The sequence below is a fragment of the Pan troglodytes genome, chromosome 17 (genome assembly GCF_028858775.2).
Source record: "Pan troglodytes isolate AG18354 chromosome 17, NHGRI_mPanTro3-v2.0_pri, whole genome shotgun sequence".
Classification (NCBI taxonomy): domain Eukaryota; kingdom Metazoa; phylum Chordata; class Mammalia; order Primates; family Hominidae; genus Pan; species Pan troglodytes.
The window spans coordinates 72,129,100-72,154,141 of NC_072415.2; the positions used below are offsets into that span (position 1 = coordinate 72,129,100).

At 33.7% G+C, this 25,042-nt stretch overlaps 1 protein-coding gene across 29 annotated transcripts in view; it reads right to left on the bottom strand.

The window, feature by feature from the left end:
• PIGN (phosphatidylinositol glycan anchor biosynthesis class N) overlaps nucleotides 1–25,042 on the bottom strand; it is a 141,861-nt gene that overhangs the window by 37,094 nt on the left and 79,725 nt on the right. For all 29 annotated transcript variants that reach the window (XM_054672088.2, XM_009434093.5, XM_024350915.3 and 26 more), the window contains 11 exons: nucleotides 24,656–24,755; nucleotides 24,459–24,551; nucleotides 23,217–23,308; nucleotides 20,463–20,571; nucleotides 18,748–18,856; nucleotides 14,601–14,703; nucleotides 9,216–9,318; nucleotides 7,501–7,587; nucleotides 3,966–4,021; nucleotides 3,287–3,362; nucleotides 1,436–1,509 (listed from right to left, as the gene is read on the bottom strand). In XM_054672088.2, coding sequence (XP_054528063.2) covers nucleotides 1,436–1,509; nucleotides 3,287–3,362; nucleotides 3,966–4,021; nucleotides 7,501–7,587; nucleotides 9,216–9,318; nucleotides 14,601–14,703; nucleotides 18,748–18,856; nucleotides 20,463–20,571; nucleotides 23,217–23,308; nucleotides 24,459–24,551; nucleotides 24,656–24,755 — 1,002 coding nt within the window. The remainder of the gene's footprint in view (nucleotides 1–1,435; nucleotides 1,510–3,286; nucleotides 3,363–3,965; nucleotides 4,022–7,500; nucleotides 7,588–9,215; nucleotides 9,319–14,600; nucleotides 14,704–18,747; nucleotides 18,857–20,462; nucleotides 20,572–23,216; nucleotides 23,309–24,458; nucleotides 24,552–24,655; nucleotides 24,756–25,042) is intronic.

A 25,042-nucleotide genomic window follows, 5' to 3' on the forward strand; every position in this document is an offset into this window, starting at 1 on the left:
GACTGTTAAAAGGTGAACAGAAAGGAGAGATGACATCAGTGATTATTTGGTAAGCAGTATGGCAGTAAGGGTGGCTGGACTTCAGCTTGTGTGATGGATTAAATAAAGAAAATAGGATGAGAAGCTGGTTTGCAATAGGAAGAAAAGGCATTGCTGGCTTCAGTGTGTGACATTAAATTTGATGAGTCAGTGTGATATCCAGGAAGAAATGTCAGTGACTTCTGAGTTTAAAGGTCAAAAGAGACCTTTCTGAGCCACCTTAGCCTCAGTTCTCTCCTGTTGTGTTTTGTTTTTCATTGCACTAGTTTCCAGATAGCATTACTATAGACACGCACAAATATAAGAATACATACACACATACACTTTGATGAGCCTTCTATTTCTCATTCCACATGTCCCCAGCTCTTCTTATTTAAACCTTAATTAAAATCCCTTCTAAAAATCTTACCCACCAACAAAGATGCAGGAAAGTACATGTCATTCACCAGTTTTTATTGCATCTAAGTAAATATCTCTTATGTGATATTGACAAGGCATAAATACTTTCAATATTAAATTCATGTAAATATCCTGCAAAAATATACTAAAACTAGAAATGAGATTTCTAGTATTCTTAAGCAGTGGAAGAAAAACTTTTTTCATTATGGCATATCCATAATACTATGCTAAACCCAGTTCTAGCTTATACTCATCAAGAACAACATGCAAATTTATGCTAATATTAGTTATTTCTTTCAGCATTGAATATGCTAGCTTGATTCAAGAATAACAAAACTGCTAAGCTTCATATTTATATCAAGTATTTTACAGAGTCCCTGTGCTGATGAGGCAATTTTATTGGTTAAAAAAAGCAAATAGTTGAGTTGACAGCTTTTCTTCCACAGTCTTGATTGCTTAAGACGGACTGCTCCAGAAATTCCTCAAAACTCAGAAAGAATACTTCCTACTCCATTTGTCAAATGTATAGAAATCATGACAGAGAAACTGAGTATATTTTTGACATTTAGAAAAGTTAATTTTAAGTCATGGAAAATGAAATAATGTTAACATATTTATATAACATATTTAAGAAATAAACCAAAATAAAAGTTAGAGTATCTTTTGCTTTTTGTAGGAACAGTTATAACAAGTAATTAACTACAATAATTTAACATTTATGTTTTACTGTTTTCTAGGGAGGTTCTTCACTAGCTTGAATAATATTCTAATAACATTTTATTGCTGAGAAAGCAAGCTTGTCTGCTAGAGGCCCTAATCAACTAATTTCCTCTAATGACAAGCAACACTGACTAAATGGGTGAAAATTTTCTCATTTTTGTAATAAACAATCTATGTTACAGTGTCTTAATAGCAATCATATGAAATGTCTTCGAAAGTTTACTCTCATCTCCTAAAAATAGGCAAATCAAATGTTTCTTAAACTAATTCATCTTACCTTTTTGACGATAACTGAGTAGTCAACTGAACTGCTTCAAAAGCACACATAACAAGAACAAAGGGGATTAAAATCTGTAAAAGAACAATAAATGATGCCAGGAATAACTGAAGCATCTGAAACACTTTTTGAAAAAAATACTATTTCTGCTTACAGAAATATTTTCAATTTCTCAAGTAACTTTTATATATACTAGTGAAGAGCAAACACTGAAATAAAAGCATGATACCAATGGCACATAGAACAGTGATGAAACTGACTTAAAAACCTACATTAATAAGCCATAAAATGTAAAAGACAGCAAACATCAATACATATTCCAAATAAAAGCCTATTACAAATTTTGTTCCATTTAATGTATTCTAATAATTAACCACAATGTTCAAAAGATTCCAAGAGAGTGTGAAAAGCACAGAATGCCCAAATCAAATAAATTATATAACCTGATAATTTGATTCACAGATCCTTAAACCCATCTGGTTATTTAAAACTATAACATTATAAACATGATTCAGCTTCTTAATCTTTGCCTTTTTTAAAAAAAAATACATTTATTTATGATTATAAAATTCACACTCATTATAACAAATATGAAAAAATTTCTAAAACATTTGAAATAAAGCTATAGTAAAATTTATGCTGGTTGAAAATCCATAATCCAGGGCTAATACTGTTAATATCTTGAGGTATTGCTTTCCAATTATCAATTTTGAAAAATATATATAACTTGATGTTTCAAAAAAGGGGGAGATATGGAAAATAAATGATGTTCAAGACAGCATACAGTTCTTTTTCAAGCGAAGGACATATGAATAAAACAGAATTCAGCAGGGCCCTCACTTCTAGACACATCAGTCAACAAAAGTCACCAAGTGTATTATGTCATTAAAGCTTACTGCATTGTGCTGGAGATTAAGAACCTAGCATTCTAATTTGAGCTTTGTCTTTCTTTCTTGCTTGCTTGCTTGATTGTTTTTAATTAAAGGCCCATGGTCTTTAATAAACTGGGAAAAAAACCATTTAAAAAATGTGAATGAAAATTAAGGAAATAGCAACATGTTTTAAAATAACTCAGTAGGGAACAGGATGTGAGAAACTGAACATCTTTTTAACACTTCTTAAATTTCCATTTGTATTAGTGTAATAACAAACAGTAGACATTAATCCTATTAAGATGACACCTTTAACCATTTTTATTTATAAATCTGAACATTAGGTAATCGGATTTTAGGCAAGAATCAGTTTACTTTATTTAAACAAATATATACTAAGTAAAATGTGTCAGGCATTATGGTAAAGGGAATAAAACAAGCATAATGACCTTAGAGAAGAAGAACATGAATTACATTCTAATGAAGAATCTGAACCCCTGGAAAGCTGAAAATGGTCATTATCTTTGTATTGTCAGCACCCAGCTAGTATCTGGCACATTACTAAATATAGCAGAAAATGAAACATTTGTTGAATGAATTGATCAATTCCAGGTACATGGCTTATGAGAAAAGATTATGGTGGCAATCTCATGGGTAGAGAACATGGGTTCAGGGAACCTTATACTCTTTAGCAGCACTGCAGTTTGATCCATAGCTTCCCACAGGCTTTAATCACATCTGATAAGATCCTCTCAAATTAACAGTTGAATCCCTACTCTTTTGAAGTCAAATGCACTTATGAGTAAAGCAAAAAGATTAACTGTGGTTTGGAGTAAGGGATAGAGGGTCTCACCTCCAGTTTAGCAGTGCCAACTCTGAAAGGATATCTTCTTTCCATTGCTACTTAACTCTGTCTAAATGACTTTATAATCTTAATCGATCAATAGCTTAATACAAATAACAAAATAAGAAAACTAACCTTCCACATCATCAGGGCTCCCATCATAAAAGGACTGAACACAGTCAGAAAGCAATAGACAGAGGCAAGATCAAAGCTAGGGAATTATAACAAGGAAAAAGAATTTAGAATTCATTCTGTAACTTTAAAAGAATATTCTTCTAAAAAGATGTTTAAACTAATTCTCTGAAATCTACTTACTAAAACACAAGCAAACATCATATTATGAAGCCACTAAAATGAACGCAGTAGATCTGAATGTGCCAATACATACCAATCTCCAAAATATATCATTCAGTATAAAAAGCAAGGTGCAGGCTGGGTGCCGTGGCTCACGCCTGTAATCCCAGCACTTTGGCAGGCCAAGGCGGGTGGATCACCTGAGGTCAGCAGTTTGAGACCAGCCTGACCAACATAGTGAAACCCTGTCTCTACTAAAAATACAAAAATTAGCCAGGCATGGTGGTGGGCACCTGTAATCCCAGCTACTCGGGAGGCTGAGGCATGAGAATCGCTTGAACCTGGGAGGCAGAGGTTGCAATGAGCCGAGATCACACCACTGCCCTCCAGTCTAGGCAACAGAGTGAGACTTTGTCTCAAAAAGAAAAAAAAAAAAATAAGGTACAGAACAAAAGGTATAGAAGTCCCAGGTTGCATTATTTTTTAGTTATATATATATGCCACTTTCATTTAAAATTACCTGTTAATAGAAGCTATATTTCCAGTTCCAAAAAATGCTGTCACTAAGAAGAAAACCTAAAGGGAGTCAAGGAAATGGCAAAACAACTCAGATTTCATACAAATTTCCTTTTCATTTAGAAAAGATATGCTAATTTTACCTTGAGAGTAATTTGCTCTTTTACTTGTACCATGAATTGTTTTCAATGAACATTCCATTATAACTCCTTGTGAATGCATTCTCAAACAGCCAGATTGAAGAGGCTGTGTACCAAGAATAATAAGGCCTGAGAGGTCATCCTCACTCAGTTCCTAGTAAGTTATTTTCCTCTTCCCTAACATGAGCAAGGTGGACCATATCTGTAGTGGGCTGCTAGTGATTTTTTCAAAAGAAAAACATGGATCTAGTGTATATCATAGATATTTTCAGCTGAAAGACACAGTTATAGTCTATATATGCTTGCCGTAAACCCACCACCTGCTAAGCACATGCTAGACCGCTTGAAAGGCTCAGGAAGAAACAAGATACCAGGTTTTAAAATAATTCAATAGAGAATGACACATGAGAAAATGCTGAACATCTTTTTGACATTTCTTAAACTTACATTTGTATTAGTAAAGCAATAAAACATTGATATTAATCTTAGTGTCCAAGAACTTACTGCTAGCAAAGCACTTAAAATGGTGCCTAGCCCACTGAAAGGGCTTGATAAGTGTTAGCTCTTTTATTACTATAGACACCCACAAAAAATGGTGAAGCAACACTGAAGAGGAAGTATGAATCACGACAATTTTCAGTGAAAAAGAGACATTTGAGTTGGTGAGCTAAGCCTTTAATGTATTCATGGATTCAGTGATTCAACGAATCATCTAAGCAACCAACGTTTATTGTCTAGTATATGTCAGAGACAGAGATAGGCACTAAGAATATAAACATAAATAAAATAGTCTCAAAATACTCAAATGGTGACTAAGATATGATGACAGAAATAGAGGAGAGACATTTTAAGGTAAAGAACAGTGAGAAAAAAATGACATCGCCAAGAAAGAGTAAAAAGGCTTGACAGATAGGAACTTAGACTTTATCGAAGGATATGGTGAAAGATGAAGCAAGAAATATAGACTGGTGGCATATTAATAAAAAGCCTGAACTGGACCGGGTGTAGTGGCTCACGCCTGTAATCCCAGCACTTAGGGAGGCTAAGGCGGGCGGATCACGGGGTCAAGAGATCGAGACCATCCTGGCCAACATAGTGAAACCCTATCTCTACTAAAAATACAAAAATTAGCCAGTCCTGGTGGTACACGCCTATAGTCCCAGCTACTCAGGAGGCTGAGGCAGGAGAATCACTTGAACCCGGGAAGTGGAGGTTGCAGTGAGCCAAGATTGTGCCATTGCACTCCAGCCTAGTGACAGAGTAAGACTCCGTTTTCTGGTTTTTTTTTTAAAAAAAGCCTGAACTTTATTGTGGATACAGTGAAGAGTAGCAAATATTTTAGGCTAGTGTTATAATCAAGAAACACCAGTGACTGTGTGATATTCAGATAAGGGAGACAAATAATTGGAGGCAGAAAATTTAAGTTGGGAGCCATTTCAGTAGTCCATGGCAGAGATAAGGAAATGTGAACTGATGCAGTGGGAACGAAGATCTAGAGTGAAGGGAGCCACAGGGACTTTAGAAGTGGACAAGGAGCAGTTAAATATGACAACAAGTTAGATGTCTTGGGGACTGGGAGTACGGTGATGCCATTAAATGAGATAAGGCCTGCAAGAGAGAGTGACTTTGAAGAGGAGTGGCAGTTGTTAGTCAGTTTGGGACACATATTTGGTGATGCCCAGCAGAATGTTAGACACGTGGTCCTTGAGGTCACGAAAGGGGTCAAGTTTGGAAAAACACATCTTAGAGTTGTTTGCATAGAAGTGTCTACCAAAGTTACAGAAAAATATGGCATAAACCAGGCACAATAAGAGAAGGTTAATGGTGGAGCATGGAGAAAAAAGTATGGCTGAAGATCAGGCAAAGGAAGTAATTATAGAGAAGAAGAATAGAAGTGATATACAAATCTTAGAAGAAAACTTGTACTGTGTACTGGATGTGAAGGGAAAAGAAAGAGAAAACATAGACTTGAATGTTAAAGTGTGGTCAGGTAAACTGAATAGATTTGAGTGATCAGGAAGCCCCTGCACACCACTGACAGTACAACTTCGGCAGAGACATATGACAAATACTGATAGAGCACTGCTACGTGCCAGGCATTGTTAGAGGTTTGCGGATATGGCATATACATGGAGAGAAAATAATGGCAGCAACTATAAATTTTTCTTTCAAAAAATTAAACAGAAAGGACAAGATGAAATTATAATTTAGGGAAATGCAAGGTTCAGTGGGTAAAGTGCTTTATTAGTATTAGCTGATTGGAAGAGAGAAAGAAAGCAAAACAGAGTAAAAGCAAGAGACAGAGAGGATGGAATATTTATTTTCTGTACCTGAGGTCTAGACTCTGCACCATAGTCAGCTCAGAGAAAATGCCTCCAATACTTACAAGCCATGTATCTGATAAGGGGTTAATATCCAAAACATACGAGGAACTCCTACAGCTAGCAAAAGTAAAATAGTCACACTTAAAAAAGAGAGTAGAATGATGGTTGCTGAGGGCTGAGAGGAGTGGGGAAAGGGGAAAGGTTGGTGAAAGTGTATGAAGTTTCAGTTGTGCAAGATGAATAAGGTCTGGAGATCAAATGTACAGCATGGTGACTATAGTCAGTAATATTGTATTGTATACTTGAAATGCACTAAGAGAGCTGATCTTAAGTGTTCTCACTGCAAAAACAGAAAGAAAGGAAAAGCAGTAAGTATGTGAGGCAATCGATATGATAATTAGCTTGATTGTGGTGATCATTTTACAATGTATACATATATCAAAACATCAAAATATACACCTTAAATATATACAATTTTTGTCAATTATACTTCAATAAAGCTGAATAAAATAAAATAAAGGAAATACATTCCTATGATTTCTTGCAGCTAGTCAGTCAGCCTTTCCAAACTAAGACTTTCCTCTGCCATACTGTCTTTCAAACTTCTGCTACTAACAACTTTCACAACATTGCCTCTGACGTGATCCAAAAACCTTTGTGAGACAGATGTTATGTAATGTGGGTTCAGAATAAAATGCACATAAAAAGATATGAACTCATAATTGTGGTTTCTTCCAGGATGTGAGAAATTTGATTGAAGTTGGGAGTTGAAAGACTTTGGCTTTAGCTCTAATGTTTTAATTTCTTAAAAACACATTTTTAAAAAACATATGTGACAAAGTACTAATGGCTAATATCTGAATAGCAGGAATATATATATACATATATATAATTATTTATACTTTTCTATAGTTCAAAAAAATTTTTAATGTGAATTACATGAAAAAACTATAGTTCAGGGAGGTTAAAGTACTTAACACCACTATTAAGTGATGGGCAGAAACACCTTCCACATCTTCTTACTCCATTAAGTGGGAGTTGCCGCTCTTTAAACCAAAGTCTCCACAAAGGATACAAGGAAAAAGGCCCTACGGATGTCATCTAGATATAGCTGTCGAAACTGAGTTATATCAGTATTATAAGAGAACTGGATACTGGTGAGCTGTGAGATAATAAGAAAAATATTAATGCACAGTAACAGTTGGCTTATTTCTATATTTGAAGGCAAACTTACAATGGCTAAGTTACAATGTCTAGAAACATGCCCTGTGCTGACAAAAAAATAAAAAATAAACAATAAATCTTTCCCTAGGGTTTAATTACACCTTAATAAAATGTGCCAAAAGGTAAAATATGTTACCAATAATATATAGAACACAGTTGTAGTGTTGCTATATGTGTAATAAAAGTGAGAATTGAGTTTTTTCTTATCTTATATAAATGCTTCATTTTAAAATCCCTATATAATTCTTCCCTTTTCAAAGACTAATTTCTCAGAGTGTCCTGATCATCTTAAACCTAGATATGGTATCATATTAAAAGACATGGTAAAATTAAATGTTTGTTTATTTGTCCCTCTATTAATTCTATTTGCAGAGAAATTTTCTTTCTATAAAAAAGCAACATATTCCTGTCTTTGGTAGAACAGAAAGCCACTCAATCCAACAAGGTGAGTGCACTCTTGCTTAATCACCCTCCACAAATAGAACACTAATGGGTGAGTTTAAAGGTAGACTTTCCCCACTCCTACTTCCCATGTAATTTTCTAGTAAGTTCTTGGGACGTTTTAATACTCTTTTCTAGAATGAAATACATTTGCTTTTAGTTAAAAACATAGAATTTAAAAAGTAACACAATAATCCTCAGCCTGACAAAATATTTAACATTAAGGCTAATCTCTGAGTATTTACATGAATCTGCTCAAAACTGCTTTTCATGTATTATTATAATATTCAAGGACTAAAAGTTTAAAACCAGTAATTATTAAATATGCCTCAATAAAGTTTCTTCTTTATTGAAATTAATCATTCTGAATTATCAATAACAATCTACAAACTCAACTGGAGCCAGATAACGATGGATCAACTATAAAAGTATTTTCTGTAATATTCATTTTATCCGATCTTAGTAAAACTGCAAATATTCTATCACCAATTTCTCAGAATTACCATCAGCTCTAAATATAGACAAGAAACATCAATTTAACTCTGTAGCCCACCATGATAAAGGTATCCTTAAAAATTGGTTGGATTTTAGCCAACTCAAAGTATTATGTGTTGCATACACAATCTAAGATTTGGACTGAGGCCACAATCATTAAAGCAGCAGAATAAGCAATTTGGATTAGGATGACCAGAAAGTGAAAAACAACAATAGAAACTTAAATGTCACCTTATAATAAAATTCATAAATTGACTTGTGACAACATTAAAATTCTTCCAAGATAAATTGACGGAAGGAAAAATTGGATGTGAAATATGAAGAAAATAAGATAAAAAGCATTCTTTTCTCTATTCCTTCACTTATATTGACTTTTTTAAAATCAATGATCCTCAAGTAATCACTAAGAAAAGCCCAACCTGTACAACAACAAAATTGTGCTTTTCTGTGATAAGTAAAAAAATCTTCCTTATCTATTATTAAGTTTAACTTAATTATTAATGCCAAACAACTAAAACTTTTAACACTAAAATTTTAAGTAGAAAGAATTTTTGAAATAACATTGCAACTTCCTTATAGGATAGAGACTAATAGTCTCAAATAAAAACAACAATGACTTTGACCAGCTACCTTTTGTTTACAGCAAACACCAGATTGTTGTAGAGTTTCTTGTTCTATGTTTATCCAGACAAACATCAAAAAAGACAACACTAGTGGAAAGAGAGCTTCATACCTAACAGGTGGGGAAAGGTAGAAATGAAAAGAAAAAAAACAGTAAAATAAGTAAAAATGCAAATTTACACTGAGGTCTTTCTCAAAATTAAAATAATTTGATAATACTTCTAAGTCACAATATTACAAAACTTAAGAAGAAAGTAGGAAAGTAATATTTAAATTTTAACTCCAACATCATCTTTTTTGAGTGATGTGAAATCTTGAGATAATTATGTGTTTAAAATAATAGAAATATATAAAAGCCATTCATAAAGCAAATGACAGATATACATAAAAGAGAAAGAAGGCATGAAGACAAAGGTAAAAAGATAATTCTTGAGGTAAAATTATTAACATACATAGAAGAGGAAAAGGAACACTCTAAATTTTCAAAAAAATGGGCGCAACAAGAACACAAACACGAAAATTATGTTTGACCTTATTGATAACATATGGAAATGAAAACAATGGTGATATATCATATTTGCCAATATTAAAACAACAGTGTTGGCCAGGCATGGTGGCTCATGCCTGTAATCCCAGTACTTTGGCAGGCTGGAGCAGGCAGATCCCAAGGTCAGGAGTCGAGACCAGTCTGGCCAGCATAGTGAAACCCTGTCTCTACTAAAAATACAAAAAATTAGCCGGGCGTGGTGGTGTGCGCCTGTAATCCCAGCTAACTCGGGAGGCTGAGGAAGGAGAATCACGTGAACCCGGGAGGCAGAGGTTGCAGTAAGCTGAGATCACGCCACTGCACTCCCATCCAGGTGACAGTGTGAGATTCTGTCTCAAAAACAAAACAGTGTTGACAAGAATGCGATGAAAAAGGAACTCTCATATGCTCTCTATAGGAATATACACTTTCTGGAAGACCATCTGATACTATGTATTAAGAATCTCAAAAATATTCATATACTATAATGCAATAAGGCCATTTCTAAAAATTTACCCTGAGAAAATAAGCAGACATGTGCTACAATTTCCATTATAAAGATATCTGTTGTAATATTGTTTACAGAAGGGGGAAACAGAAAACAACCTACATGTCCACAGGGGAATGATTAAATGTGTGGTACACCTACAGGCTGGAGTGTAAAATGGACACAAAAACAAAGAAGAAACGCTCATGAGACAACACAGTGATAGAAGCCTTTTCTAAACAGTTTCCGCTTTGTCTGGGGTAAATGTTCCACCTTCATAATCCCTAAATGCTCTATTATAGTACTTATACCATCTTAATCACATGTCTACCTGTAAGAGTCTATTATTACTTTATAAAATCTTTGAAAATCAAGTCTGTCTGTCTCATTACCACTGCTGGCCCAGCTCACAAATATTTGCTGAGTGAGTTATTTATCTAATCAGAAGTTACAAAACAAAACAAAGCCTTATTTCCTTTTTGAGTCTTTCAACTACTGAACTCTACAGCATATGCCACTATTTCCTAAAGATAAGAAAGCAAAAAAAATCCAAACACTTTAAACGCTATTACAAATTATAAAATTATAACACTGAAGACTGGGCAGAAGGAAAGATTCAGGTTTCAGAAAGCATACACAAATCACTTGATATATAAGACTTAGAAGGCCCAGGGATATGAACAGATACCTACACACATGAGAAAATATCATGAGTAAAACAAGTACAGAAAACTGTACAAAGCAGTGCCACTTTTGACCTGTTAATATAACATTTGATATTCTTATTTAAAAATGGAAATACCAAATACTGTTACATATTTGTTACAGATATGATGAAATAGTACCCCTCATATACAGTTTGTTGTAGATATTATACATTGGCACTGTTCTTAAGACAATTACAAGTTAAAAAAAGAAAGTTCACACCCAATGGCCCAAATACACTATATGAGAAGTAAACAAAGGAAATAATCTAGACTATGAAAAAGCTTATGCATAAAAACATAACTCAAAATATTATTTGTGATAATAAAAAGTTGAAACAAAATCCATATCATGAAATATTAAATATCTATTAAAATGGTGGCTAGAAAGCCTATGAGCCACCTAGAAAATGCTTCTGAAATAATGTTAATTAGAAAAAAAGATCCAAAATAGAACATGTACTGTGATTAATTTTATGTTAAAAAGACAAATACGGGGGTAACACCAGAAAGAAATATACCAGAACATTAACAAGAGTAGAGTTAATACATGATTTTATCCCTTATTCCTACTTTCGATAATGTGATGACACTATTTTTCCAATGATTTTTTAAAAATTGAAAAACAAATATTTAGAATGCTTGTATCCCTGGCCTTTCTTTAAAGTTCAGTTCAACATCATTGATGGCACTAACTCAGCTTTCCTATTCAAGCTCTTTCTCTAGTCAGTCTTCATTTCATACAATTCACAACTTCATTAACTCACAGTAACTTAATTGTTTGATTTTGTAATTGCCTAACACTGTAAAATATAGTTCTTATTTTATAGCAGCTTATAACTCTATTGTACACTAGCAGTGCACTAATGGTTCTCTCTGTGTGATTGCATAGTGCTCTGGACACTGGAGATATGAAAGAAAAAACAACTGTTGATTAATTGAATTAAGGTGCATACTCTGAACAAAAGGCAACCGTCATTTTTTTAAAGATTTGAAGTTATATATGAAGTTATTGTTTCCTAATATTTAAAAACATAAATGTCATAGTTCTACAAATAGTAGAATTTATTTCCTTTCAAAAACTATACATTATGATCACTTTCTTTTGTAAAATGGAGATGAATAAACCACATAAAGATAATCTTCCTATGGGACTTTATCTCTTAAGACAATCAATAGTTCATATAAAGTCTGTATAACTGCATTAATAAACTGAAATATCAATGAAATGTCATCACTGGCTCAGGGAGAACATAATGAAAACTTACTAAATTAGGATCTGCTGGTTTGGTCTCTGTGCAAATTGAATAGGGCTGACAAGGCATTTAGCTTTGTATTACAGTTTGCTAAGCAAAGGAATAATGCAAAGAAAATTTCAAAGGGAAATGTTTAACCAACTTTAACCAAGAGAACAAACTACTTTCAAGTATTACAATAGCTCCATTTGCATAAAAATAATTAAGTGCTGATTAAAAATGAATCTTCTTTATTCAATAAATCAAGGATGCATTGTAAGAATTTAGGATTACTGCTGCTATATTTCTATATTATAATATAACTACATTTCTTTTAAATACTCTGTAATTCTGAATATTCACTAATTTACGTAGAGAACCCTCCAGGTCATCCAAAATGGTGAGGCTGAATCGTAACAGGTGGACTGTGTTTTGCAAAACTGATTTGACACTGAGAAGATGTACTGATTGAAATGACTGAACTTTGCTATTTCAAGATACTCTTTTTAATTTTTTTTGGCAAAGCTAGATATACTTTCTGATGTTGAATAATGTATCTCTTAATGAATTCGTTAACAAGGTCATATAGTGCTTTATTATTCTGATTTTAGGTATAAATTTTCACTTTTTAGATTTTCTTAAAATAAGTAATGATTATGATTATGCTTATTATGATAATTTGTTTTGGCATCTCCTATGACTATTAAATTGATGATTTAAAATATTTATCCCCTATGTAAGTTACATGATTAACTCCATGCTACATTATGAAATAGTTTTTTCATTCAAAATTAAACTTCAATTATTCTTGCTTCTTTCTCTCCTTTTCTAATCCAGCAAATCAGATCTATTTTTATATTTGTTTACATTTTTTAATCAACTACACATCCCTTTAAATCTGTTTATTGCTTTAGAATTTGAAAGTTCAAAAAAGAGAAAGGCCTATTGATTAAGAGACTGTACAGAATTTAGTACATATTTCTGGACGCTTTCAAACATTTATTTCCTTAAGTCAACCTCTGGGTGTGATCTCTTAATAAAACTCACAAGTCTCCCTGAAATGGTAGGTTAGAATAGAAATTATTTTAACTTCTGCTTCCTTATATAGATTAAAAACTTGTGCATAGTTGAATTCATTTTTACTCTCATAGATTCTAATTTAACAAAATTATTTATCCTGAAATTTCACTAATAAAGGGGGAAAACTGTGAAAGATTTTAAGCTTTCATGATGTTCATCACTCTTGAATAACAGATGCTCATAAATTTCCAGTTTTATTTTAAAGTTCTATTTCAAAGGTCTAAATCTCAAAGGAAGCCTATCTTATAATCTTATTAGGTAACTGGTAAAAATTTCCATGACATTCATATCACATCTTCAGAGCTGTGGCCCACATCTGGTTAGGCAGGGGGAAGGGAAACAAAAGGAGATAGACAGCTTTGGTGAAAAAAAGGTTTAGGGCCTCACTGGATCATCTCTTATATGAGACTACAAGAACTCCTGGGGTCTACGTCACTTAGGGTGTTAGAGTCTACTGTGGGAAGACTTTGAGAACATCTCTCTAATTTTGAACTATGACAACTAAGTTTCCAAAAGGGAGAACCTGAGCCTTAGACCGCAAATGGCTTTACAAAATCATTTGAACTGTGAATAATCTCATAGCATAATGGTGAATCCCTAGGTTTAGTCTAACTTCAATCAAGATTCTGTATTTGGGCCAAAATTCAAACTGTTTATGAGTGGTGTTTATTCACTATTTGTTCTAGTCATTGTTTGTTATAATGTGCACATTTCTTACCCTCATAAAGATTTAAGTAAGGACAAAATTCAAAAGCAAGAAAAGAATTCTTCAAAGTTAATGGACAGAGTATATCCCTGTCTTCACTGAGTTCTAGAAAATGCTTTGGGATTTACCCCAAGTCAAGCTGCTGATTTTTTGTTTTGTTTTGGTATGAAAATTTCAATCTTAAATAAAAATCTTTAAAAGTTTTGGGAAAATATTCTGAAAGTTCTCTGAATCAAATGAATATTTGATCTGTGAGATATGTAAGATTAAAAAAATACTATATTCAAAGAAGAATGGACAAATCAAAGCATAATTTAAAATGAATACAAGGAATGCAATAAAAATAAAAATCAATGAGACAAAATTCTTCCACAATCAGAATTTTTTAACATTATAGTTAAATGGTATTTTAGCAACTTCAGAAAAGAGAAAGACAAAGACAGCAAGCAATACCATGAAATGGATTTAAAAAACAGAAAACAGAAGATTACAGATCAAGTCAGATACAGTTCTCATAGAGAAGAAAATATTTATAATGTATCCCTCAAGATTTAGAAAACATTTTTTATTTCCAGAAGTTAAATACTAATAGAGAAAATATCAATATACCATTTAAAACTTGCTGCTGTAAAATTAAATTGTTAAAAAGTTTATACCCTGTGCTTAGAAGTAGGTAGGTTGACATCAATGAAAGAAGTATGCTGAACAATCGCTGAAAGAGAACTGGAGAACTCAGTAGTGGCACAACCAAGGAAGAGGCTGCAATGAAACAGAACAGGTCATCTGTTAGTATAAGAGACACAAAATAAATGTTAGCGTAGGGCCGGGCGTGGTGGCTCACGCCTGTAATCTCAGCACTTTGGGAGGCTGAGGTGGGCAGATCACCTGAGGTCAGGAGTTCGAGACCCGCCTTGCCAACATGATAAAACCCCGTCTCTACTAAAAATACAAAAATTAGCTGGGTGTGGTGGCAGGCGCCTGTAATCCCAGCTACTCAGGAGGCTGAGGTAGGAGAATCGCTTGAACCCGGGAGGCAGAGGTTGCAGTGAGCCGAGATTGCACCACGGCACTCCAGCCTGGGTGACAAGAGTGAAACTCCATCTTAAAAAAAAAAAAAAAAAAAAGTTACTGTAGAAGCCCTGAATAATCTAGTATCATTTATGGCATTTTTTGTTTTGTGACCTTGAACATGACGCTACATTTCCCCTAATCACAGTCAAGCCTCACATTTTTAATTAACATTACATTTCATTTTTTTAACTACGCCCTTATTTTCTTAATTTATATTCAGCCCAGATAACTGTAATAATATTAACTCAAAAAGGAATTATTTTCTAATGAAATAAAAGTACTACTCAAGATTTAGCACTCTTTGCTTAATTAGGCATTTATATCTTAGTTCAAAGACAACTTACTCCTCAGAAACTGATTTTTTCCTAACCCATTCCTTCTCCAAGTTTTCTCACTGTAAAGTATGCACTGACAGTTGCAGTATGCCCCTTGGAAAAGAGAAACAGGAATGACTTCACCATGCATGAGAGTTGTATTGACTCTCCCCCGGGATAATAAAAGCAACTACCCAAGTGGGGGAAGGGCAGATGAAGTGGGTGGGGTGGCAAAACATAAACTCCTCCATCTCTATTCTGGGAAGGAAATGTGCATAACTTCCTAATCCCCCTAGTGCTCTAGAGGTTGAAGACAGACAAGTTGGGATGAAATCCCGGCTGAATCACTTACTAACTGTTTAAACTATAGGCAAGTTCATTAACTGATCCAAGCAGAAATTTACCCACCTGTCAAATAGAGATAACATTAAAAAGTTGTGAGGATTAAATACAATTTCACCTATACAATGTTCCCTGAGCATAGTGCCTAGCACATAGTGCTTAGTAACTGTTAACTGTGGTTATTATTATTAGTCAACATCTTCTAAATTAAGTTACATGTAATGTCAATTTCACCTAAAGTCAAGTCACTGCAAGATTTAAGACTATGAAGTTACATTTTTTAATACCCTTAGATAAGTAGCTTCTGACTTTTTTTCCAGATGTGTAGTTCCAATCATAATAAACTGATACATATTTTAACTGGAAGGAATAACATTTCAATATGTCTGATTTTAAAAGTCAGTTAATCTGTTGGACATATGGTGGTTGTTAAGAAATAAAAAAATAAAAAGCAAATAATAAAAGTCAGTTCAAATGAGACCTCTTCTGTAAAACTGTACACATTTTCTGTCCTTGTTTTACTTTTGTCTAAATGATTGATAAGGTAATAAAGGGGAAATAAGAGTCTCTAATCTAAATGACATAAGTAGAACCAATTTCAAAATATACCATCCATTTGGAGATCATAGCATATTAAGCAAAAACGCTCATTAAAGCTAGACCATGGTGTATCTGTGCCTAAAAGAGATCTTTGGAGATACTGATGACTTACCTACGAGTTAACTATTTCATGTCTTACATCATTTTGTAGGTATCCTCTAGAACCTAGCTCTACCAATCCCAAGGAGGAAAGATCTTGTTTAAAATACATGCCCAGAGAAACTTTCATGTTTGGCGAACAATAGCAGTAAACTGATTCTGAATCTCCTCCTCACCATTCCAAAACAATAATCAAATCAATAAGGACAATATAAAATCATATAGGATACTCCAAATAGAGAAAGAAGCATATAAAACACTGCATAATGTACAAGTGTGCTCTGCTACAACATAAGATTTGACAGAATCTTGACAGAATCTTCAATTTGTTGTAGTAGAGCACACTTACACATTATGCAGTGTTTTATATGCTTCTTGAGAACAAGCCTACGAGTCATGTTAGTAAACATGAATGAGCTCAACTCACCTTTTTAGTTAAAAGAAAAAAAATTGTCAAATTGGCATATAAAGCAAAACCTAACTCTATGCAGAATACAGGAACTAAACTTAAAACACAGTGATTCAAAAAGGCTAAAAATAAAGGCAAATGGAAACAGCACGAAATCTAGAGTTGCAATCCTGATACCAAAGTATACTTTAGACCAAAAACAATCAATAAAGCAAAGAAGAACACTTTGTGATGTTAAAAGTGACATTCCACAATGATAATGTAATAGTTATGAATATTTTGCTTCAAACAGCATATATAAAACAAAAATTATGACATCCTTCACAGAAATAGAAAAAATCCTAAAATTCATGTGGGCCCACAAAAGACTCTGAATAGCCAAAGCAATCTTAAGCTTTTAAAAAAAGAACAAAGCTGGAGGCATCATGAAGTCAGGCTGAAGGCATGATTTCAAAGTAAACTACAAAGCTATAGTAACCCAAACAGCATGGTACTGGCATAGAAACAGACACATAGATGAATGGAACAGAATAGAGAACCCAGAAATAAATCCACATATTTATAGCCAACTCATTTAGACAAAGGCACCAAGAACATACATTGAGGAAAGGACCGTCTCTCCAATAAACGGTGCTAGGAAAATGGAATATCCATTTTCAAAACAATAAAACAAGACCCTTATCTCTTACCACATAAAAAAGAAATAAACTCAAAATAGATTAAAGGCTTAAATGTAAGACCTAAAACCATAAAGTACTAGAAGAAAACATTTGGAAAACACTTCAGGACAGTAGTCTGACAAAGATATTTTGGGTAAGACCTCAAAAGCACAGGCAACGAAAGCAAAAGTAGACAAAGGGGATTATATCAAGCTAAAAAGCTTCTGCATAGCAAAGGAAACCATCAACGGAGTGAAGAGACAACCTACAGAATGGGAGAAAATATTTGCAAACTACCCATCTGACAAGGAATTAATAACCAAAATATATAAAAAGTACAAACAATTCAACAGCAAAAAACCTATTAATCCAACTAAAAAATGGGCAAATGATCTGAGTAGACATTTCTCAAAAGAAGACATTCAAATGGCCAACAGGTATATGAAAAAATATTCACTATCACTAATCTTCAAAGAAATGCAAATTAAAACCACAATGAGATATCATCTCACCCCAGTTAGAATTGCTGTTATCAAAAAGATAAAAAATAGCAGATGCTGGCAATGATGTGGAGAAGGGGGAACCTTTGTACATTGTTGGTGGGAATGTAAGTTAGTACAGCCATTCATGAGGGGTGGGCCCCCATGACCCAAACAACAAAAATCATCAAAAGATGTAAAAGTTAAAGCATATGTCAAATTATTCACAGGCATTACAAAGTGTCTTTTCTGAACAAAAAACTTGGGCTCAAAACTTGCTCTTGTCTTCCAACTGGAAGGGAAAACCTAAGTCCTTAAATTACATGTTTGCTTCACACATATATTCCAACATTCCTAATTAAGAGGACTACATAGAAAAATATGCTTTCAAATGTCTAACTAGCTTTAAAAAATATGTAAGGTATACTAGCCGATGTTATTTTCAGGAAGAGAAACAGATAAAATTTAAACATTTCCCAGTCCCTGTGTAAGAACAGAGAATTTATGAATTGGCACCAAAATGAAGCATAAGATCCTCTTCACCCTTATCTCTTTTGGAATCACTTAGTCAAATCTTATGAGATGTTAATAAATACATAGCTTTATTATCAGGTCATAAATATTCTATCAAATTATCTTATTAACACATGCATGCACATAAAAATTCTCTTTGTTAAATTCCAGCAAGAGATAGAAATAATAGCTAGTTATTATTATTTTCCTGCAACAAAATTATTTCTTTCAATAACAATGATACAGACATAAACAGATCATTTTAAAATAACTAAGTTGATGTCAAATTACCTCACTTGGTTTGAGTGGCCTCTTACCTAATGTTGCCCAGCTAATAATTTGATTCATGAGAGGCAGTCCTTGCTTCCTGAGTAGACTACTCTGGGTGCTATACACAACATACATGGAGAGCACTGTGCTCAGCACCTAAAGACAAAGATGAAATAGGTTAAAAAAAGAGAAGGTAGTGAAAGACTATAACTAGCAAGAATGTAAGACATTCTTATTTCTGAGATATTAAAATGTGGAAAAAATGTGTATCTTGGAATCAATGAAATACAGTGGACAGTACAGGAACTGATGCAAGTTAATAAACCTAATGCAAAAATGAATTTTGTAACAGAGTTACCTAATACTCAGGGGTATGTCTAACAAAGCACATAAGAATGTTAGCATGATATTCTTGGCTACCCTAGAGAGAGATTCAGAAACATTCACTTCTGTCAAAGTACTTATTATTCTGGATACATTCTGTCAAAGCTACTATGGCTTAAGTGTAAAGCCAGTCAGGGTACCATTTCAAAGGAAACATATGTTCCAATGGCTTGACAGGATTTTTGACAAAAAAATTCTTCTCTTTTTATAAGTTCCCTGTTGCTCTCCAAAAATGAATTTAACTTGTGATGTAATCTTTCAAATGTTGTATATTTTTATTTCAGAGTGTTCTTGGAAATACCATCTACAATCCAAGCTCTATTCTTGAGGAAATTTTTTGAGAACACTCATATAAGTTTTGCTTTTTGTCTGTGGTCTAGACGTGGTTATTTATTTATTTATTCAGTTAAAAAGAAAAAGATGTTTTCCATCGTTATCTATGGAAAAAGTTGTCATTTTATAGACTATCACATGATATGATCTCTGTCACAACCCCATCAGATATTATCTCTACAGATTAAAAACAAACTGAAGTGGCTGTGTGGTGGCTCATGCCTGTAATCCCAGGACTTTGGGAGGCCGGGGTGGGTGGATCACCTGAGGTCAGGAGTTCAAGACCAGCCTGGCCAACGTGGTGAAACCCCGACTCTACTAAATATACAACATTAGCCAGGCGTAGTGGCTCTCGCCTGTAATCCCAGCTACTCAAGAAGCTGAGGCAGAATCGCTTGAACCTGGAAGGCAGGGGTTGCATTGAGCTGAGATTGTGCCACTGCACTCCACCCTGGGTGACAAGAGTAAGACCTCATTTCAAAAAAACACACACACAAAACAAAAAAACTACACAAACTGAAATCAAATTACTAAAAAGTACCCATCTAGTATACAGCGTAACTTGGAACTGACTCAATTTTGAAACATCAAGTTCAAAGTTATTTTCACCACACCAAAGCCACCAACCATGCTGAAGTTTATTTTCACCTGGGACATTAACTGAAGTCTTAAACTGGCTATTCTTAATATAAACATACCCCAGGATGCTTTCACTTCAGAGAAGTGACCTTCCCTGACCCAAATGAGGACAATGTAGAATCTCAGTCCAGATGAAGCCCTTTTCAGTTCAACTTTTTGGTCAATACAGTTTCCATAACCTCTGCTCTTCAGGCATCACTGGGCTGCCTCTTATGGACCTTTTGCTATTTCATACCTCTTAAAGAACATATTTCCATGTAGCATCTTAAATGAAAGCTTTCTTCTCAGCTGGCAGATACTAAGTAGCATAAAGGTAATGGCATTTTATGAACATAATTAAATATAACCATAAGACACATTTCGGTATATCATTAGTATAACATAGTATTGAAAATCTGAAACTGACCTGTAATAGATGTACCAATAGCTCTTCCTTTATAAAGCTATCTTTTCTTTTCATGAGAGATGTTACAACACACAGGGATAGCAGAAGAACCAGCAAGCCTGCACCCATCCTGTTTTGAAATACAATTAATTTTAAATTTTCTTCAGATATTTACGAACACATATCAGATGGAAATATGAGACATCTTACTCTAATACAGAACCTGTCAGTCATTTGGCTTAATCAAGAGGAAGTAGCAAAACGGGTACATTTTCAGATTTTTAAGAAAACTTTTAAGTTTTAAGATTTTAAGAAAACTTTTAATCTTAGGATAAAGATACTGCTGGATGGGGTTATTTGTAACCTCTCCCCACAATTTTCTAAGTATCTCTACCTTGCTTCTATAATTTAATTTAAAAAAATTTTAGGCATATCAAATACTATAATATTTAGCCTGAATTGGGCAAATTTACAAAAATTTACAATATAAAAGATAGCTAAATAAGTATATTATCAGTATCTACAACATGTATTTTGTGATTATGAAACTTACTCATGCAAAAAGTATCTACATATATAACCCACATTATTTCTAGCAGGAAAAACAGCTCCCTTCTGTGACAGACCTTGGTATTTTCCTCAGCTGCTCCTGGCTGAGGGAAGGGGTAGGCAGTGGTCACATGGGTGGCATGCAGGTGAGGCATTTGTACAGTAATGAAATAACAGTAAGGAAACACACCAGGTATAGTATGTTTCCTAAAGTCAAAGGTGACTGATACCAAGGAAATGGTGCCCTATTGTCGAGCTCTTTCTCACCTCCTTAACATCTGAATAACATAGCACAGCCAGAATTATGCTGAGGATGAAATCCAGAACCCAAATAGAACTAAGAGAAAAGGAATTGGTTGAAGAGCAAAAAGAAAGAGCAAAAAGCAGAGCTGGACACCTAAGAAGAATGCAAAGCAGGAATCCCCAGAAAAATGCTTGATAGTTGGTTGTGATGCTTCAAATACACTCTTTGAGAATCCTAGGGAGAAAGGTAATCATATATTCAACACGGATTATCATTAAAATTTAGGAAAAAATAGTCACATATGATCAAGATTCTTTGCTTTTTTTCTTTCTTAATTTTTAAAATAATTTGGTATTTAAACTTATTGGCAAATATGTTTTTACTTTAGAACACTGGAGTAACAGACATCACAACCATGTTGTACACGTTTGCTTTTTCCTTTAATTGTATCCTTAAATGTTTCACAAAATCACATCTTTGTAATTTTCTGAAGAAGGGAGATGCTGTGACAGATGAAAAGGAGAGTAGAAATTTCCCCATGAACCAGGAATCAAAATAAATAAGTTGCAAATATAGCTAGTAGGATAAATTTAAAATCACTGAGCAATTTAAATTTAGAGGGAAACAATATAATTTTCTAAAATATAAATTAGATTTCTCATATTTTAACAAGTTTATTTGCTTCCCACATTCATCTTTAATAGAATACGCAAGTGGCAAATTTATACAATTTCCTTCCCTTTTAGCATATGATAAATTCTGCTCAACTATGCCAATACTGCTTGAGCAGGACTGATAGGCAGAGACTGACAAAGGGAAGGAAAGGGGCTTTATAGAAACAATACAAGAGCTTACAGAGCTATCTGAAGCAAGAAATAAATGAAAATATTGGAATTCATTTTGTCATATACTATTTATAGGTTATGACAGTTGCAAAATGTTTTTACCTAGTAACACTCTAATAAAGTATGGCTTAGATAGTATGGTGTTAGAATTCAATACAATTATTTTGAGCTCTGCTAATAAAGTGACTTCCTGGGATATTTCCTGATCTATTGCATATTGGTATTCTCATACAAATAGGAGAAAATGTATAGAATCTCATAAATCAGCACATATTTTTACAAAATAGTACTTAGTTAATCTTCCTTGATTTAAAAATATATACCATTATCCATTACAGACTTGGTTAAAATGTTTTAAAAAATGCTTATAGCATTCTGAAGAAAGTAACAAAGATGATTTATTTAATTTCTAATTCCCATGATTAGACAATAAGAGAGGAAATGTTAAATGAAATAATGATCATACACACACTCAAACAGCCCATAATTTACTTGACAATAAAGTGCAGTTAAAAGCAAAGGTAACCAGTTATTTTATAAATTTATAAATAGGTCTATTGAAGAGAAATAAACATAGCAGCACAGTAGGGAATTTAGGTAAGATATGCAGAAGAATTTTCAAACAATTTGAGTGGTTAAACACGGGAAAGCTGGCAAGGTAAATAGAGTTTCCTCCCATGGAGATCTTTACATTCAATTTAGAATAGCAGAAAATTTAATTTTTACATGACATTTTAGTGTGGACATGATTAAAGCAAAGAGGGCTAACACAGTAGCTTTGAGACCTTTTTGTTTTGGCAACAGAACGTTTTTTCACATGAAACTAAAACTTTTACTGATTCCTCCAAGCATAAAAGAAAGAAAACCTTCTAGACTTAAACAAAAAAAAAATGGGCAGGATTTTAAGTTATCAGTGGCACAATTTCATTATGAAAGCCCGAAAGCATCTACCAGGAGGTTTAATGACTCTTAGAACCTAGGCCAAAATCATGACTAATGGTTTGATATTGGTATTTTAAATTCCCGTTAGTTCACATGATTTTATATTCTTGACCAAGATTAGGTTCAAATTTTACAGTGTTAATTGAGGGAAAAAAACTGTATTGAAAATAGAATAAAATACAATATTATTCATACACTAGAGAGATGTCTGGCTTTCGACCTACAACCGGCATCAGTGGGAACACTGCCAGGAGCAAAGAGAAGAAAGTCCAACTCAGTGAGGTCATCTAAAATCAAGAAAAAAGTTATCTTTAGACAAATATGGTATAGAAAACTATCATTAGTGTTTCACAGACTATATGACTGTGAAGGTAAAAGGAAAATGCAAAGCCTTACAGCTGTTTATTATTTTTCAAATACTTTCTAGCAGAATCAACAGCTAACTACTTTAAAAAGTAATAGTTACTATTTGTGAAGGACCTGTTGCATAGCAGGTATAGTATTAGGTATAATATGAGCACTTTCTCATTTAATTCTCACAATAACCTCAAGAGGCAGGTATTATCATTCCCAATACATCAGATGATGAAACAGAGCTCAGAGAAGTTAAAATATAAGTAGTACCAGGTCGATGACAAGTAAATAAAATAACCAGTATTTAAACCTGCATAAAGTGCTTCATTCAATTTAGGTTAGACCATATATTGATGAAGACATCTATAAAAAAGGTGGCCTACAATAATCACCAAACAACTGAGCCCAGAAGGAAAATAAGTAAAACTACTTTTGTAATTAGATTAAGATCCCTCACAAATTAAAAGATCGATAATCCCATTCATTGAAGATTTTTTTATAAATTCTCAGAGTAGAAAGAAGATATCTTCCTGCTACTTCTATCAAAAAGTATCAAAGTGGAAATATAAGAGCATTCTTTGTAGAAGCACATTGTAATTCCCTATGTAGCTGAAGGAAGAAAATCAAGACTGACTATATTTTTAATAATCTATAATAAATACATACTTATCCAGAAAAAAAAAAAAACTGAGTGGCTCAGGGTAATGAGGGAGGTGTTTCCTGTGACTCACAGAGTGCAGACCCCTAAGCCACTGGGCTGTGCTGCTCTGGATGACTCCTCGCCTGGTCCATTATCAAGATATTTGAAGCTAAACAAATCCAGGAAATGCTTCAGAGATGGACGTATCAGTACAACTTATATAGCATTTCAATTACCACATAACTGGCCCATTTTGATGTGAAAGTCTAAGTGAATTACTGAAACCTTAAAGGTAATGTCAGTCCTCCTATCAATGTGACTAGGCTCTTTTATGTAAGAACACATTCTACCCTTTTCTTTAAAAATAAACAGTTCCTTGAGTTACACACGTGTCAAAACAAAGTAGTTACTAATCTGTCCTATGTCAAAATGAGTACTCATACCTTTGCTCGAGTCCACAGCCGAGTGAGAAATGGCCAAGCTGCAAAGGCAGTAAGTCCAGCAGTAAGCATATAGCGGTAGAAAAAACTGAGAACCTAGTAATGCATTCCAAAGAAGGAATGAAAAATAAGGTCATTTAATACTAGTTACAAATATATAAAAGAAATTTGCAAATGTTGTAATCTGGTAAGTTACTTACTAATACTTCAATTCCCAGGGTAAAGGCTAACAGGTACCCAACAAAATGGCTCAGAGGATAGGTCAACACTGATGCAACAAGGTCCTGAATAACTTGAAATCTGTTTCAAATAAAAAGACTGATTGAATTTTAAAGTTAGGTCATACATAGTATAAAAATACAAACTTTGCACAAAGCTAAAACACTAGAGAATTTTCCATTTATAGATTATTCAAAAACTAAAATAAGCTCTAATGGATTTGTTTCAAGGGCTTTACTTACCTAATTTTTTTTAATCTAGAAGTATTTTAGGGAAAATGTAATTTCTGAATTAATTTGAAAATGATCGGCCAGGTGCAGTGGCTCAGGCCTGTAATCCCAGCACTTTGGGAGGCTGAAGAGGGCGGA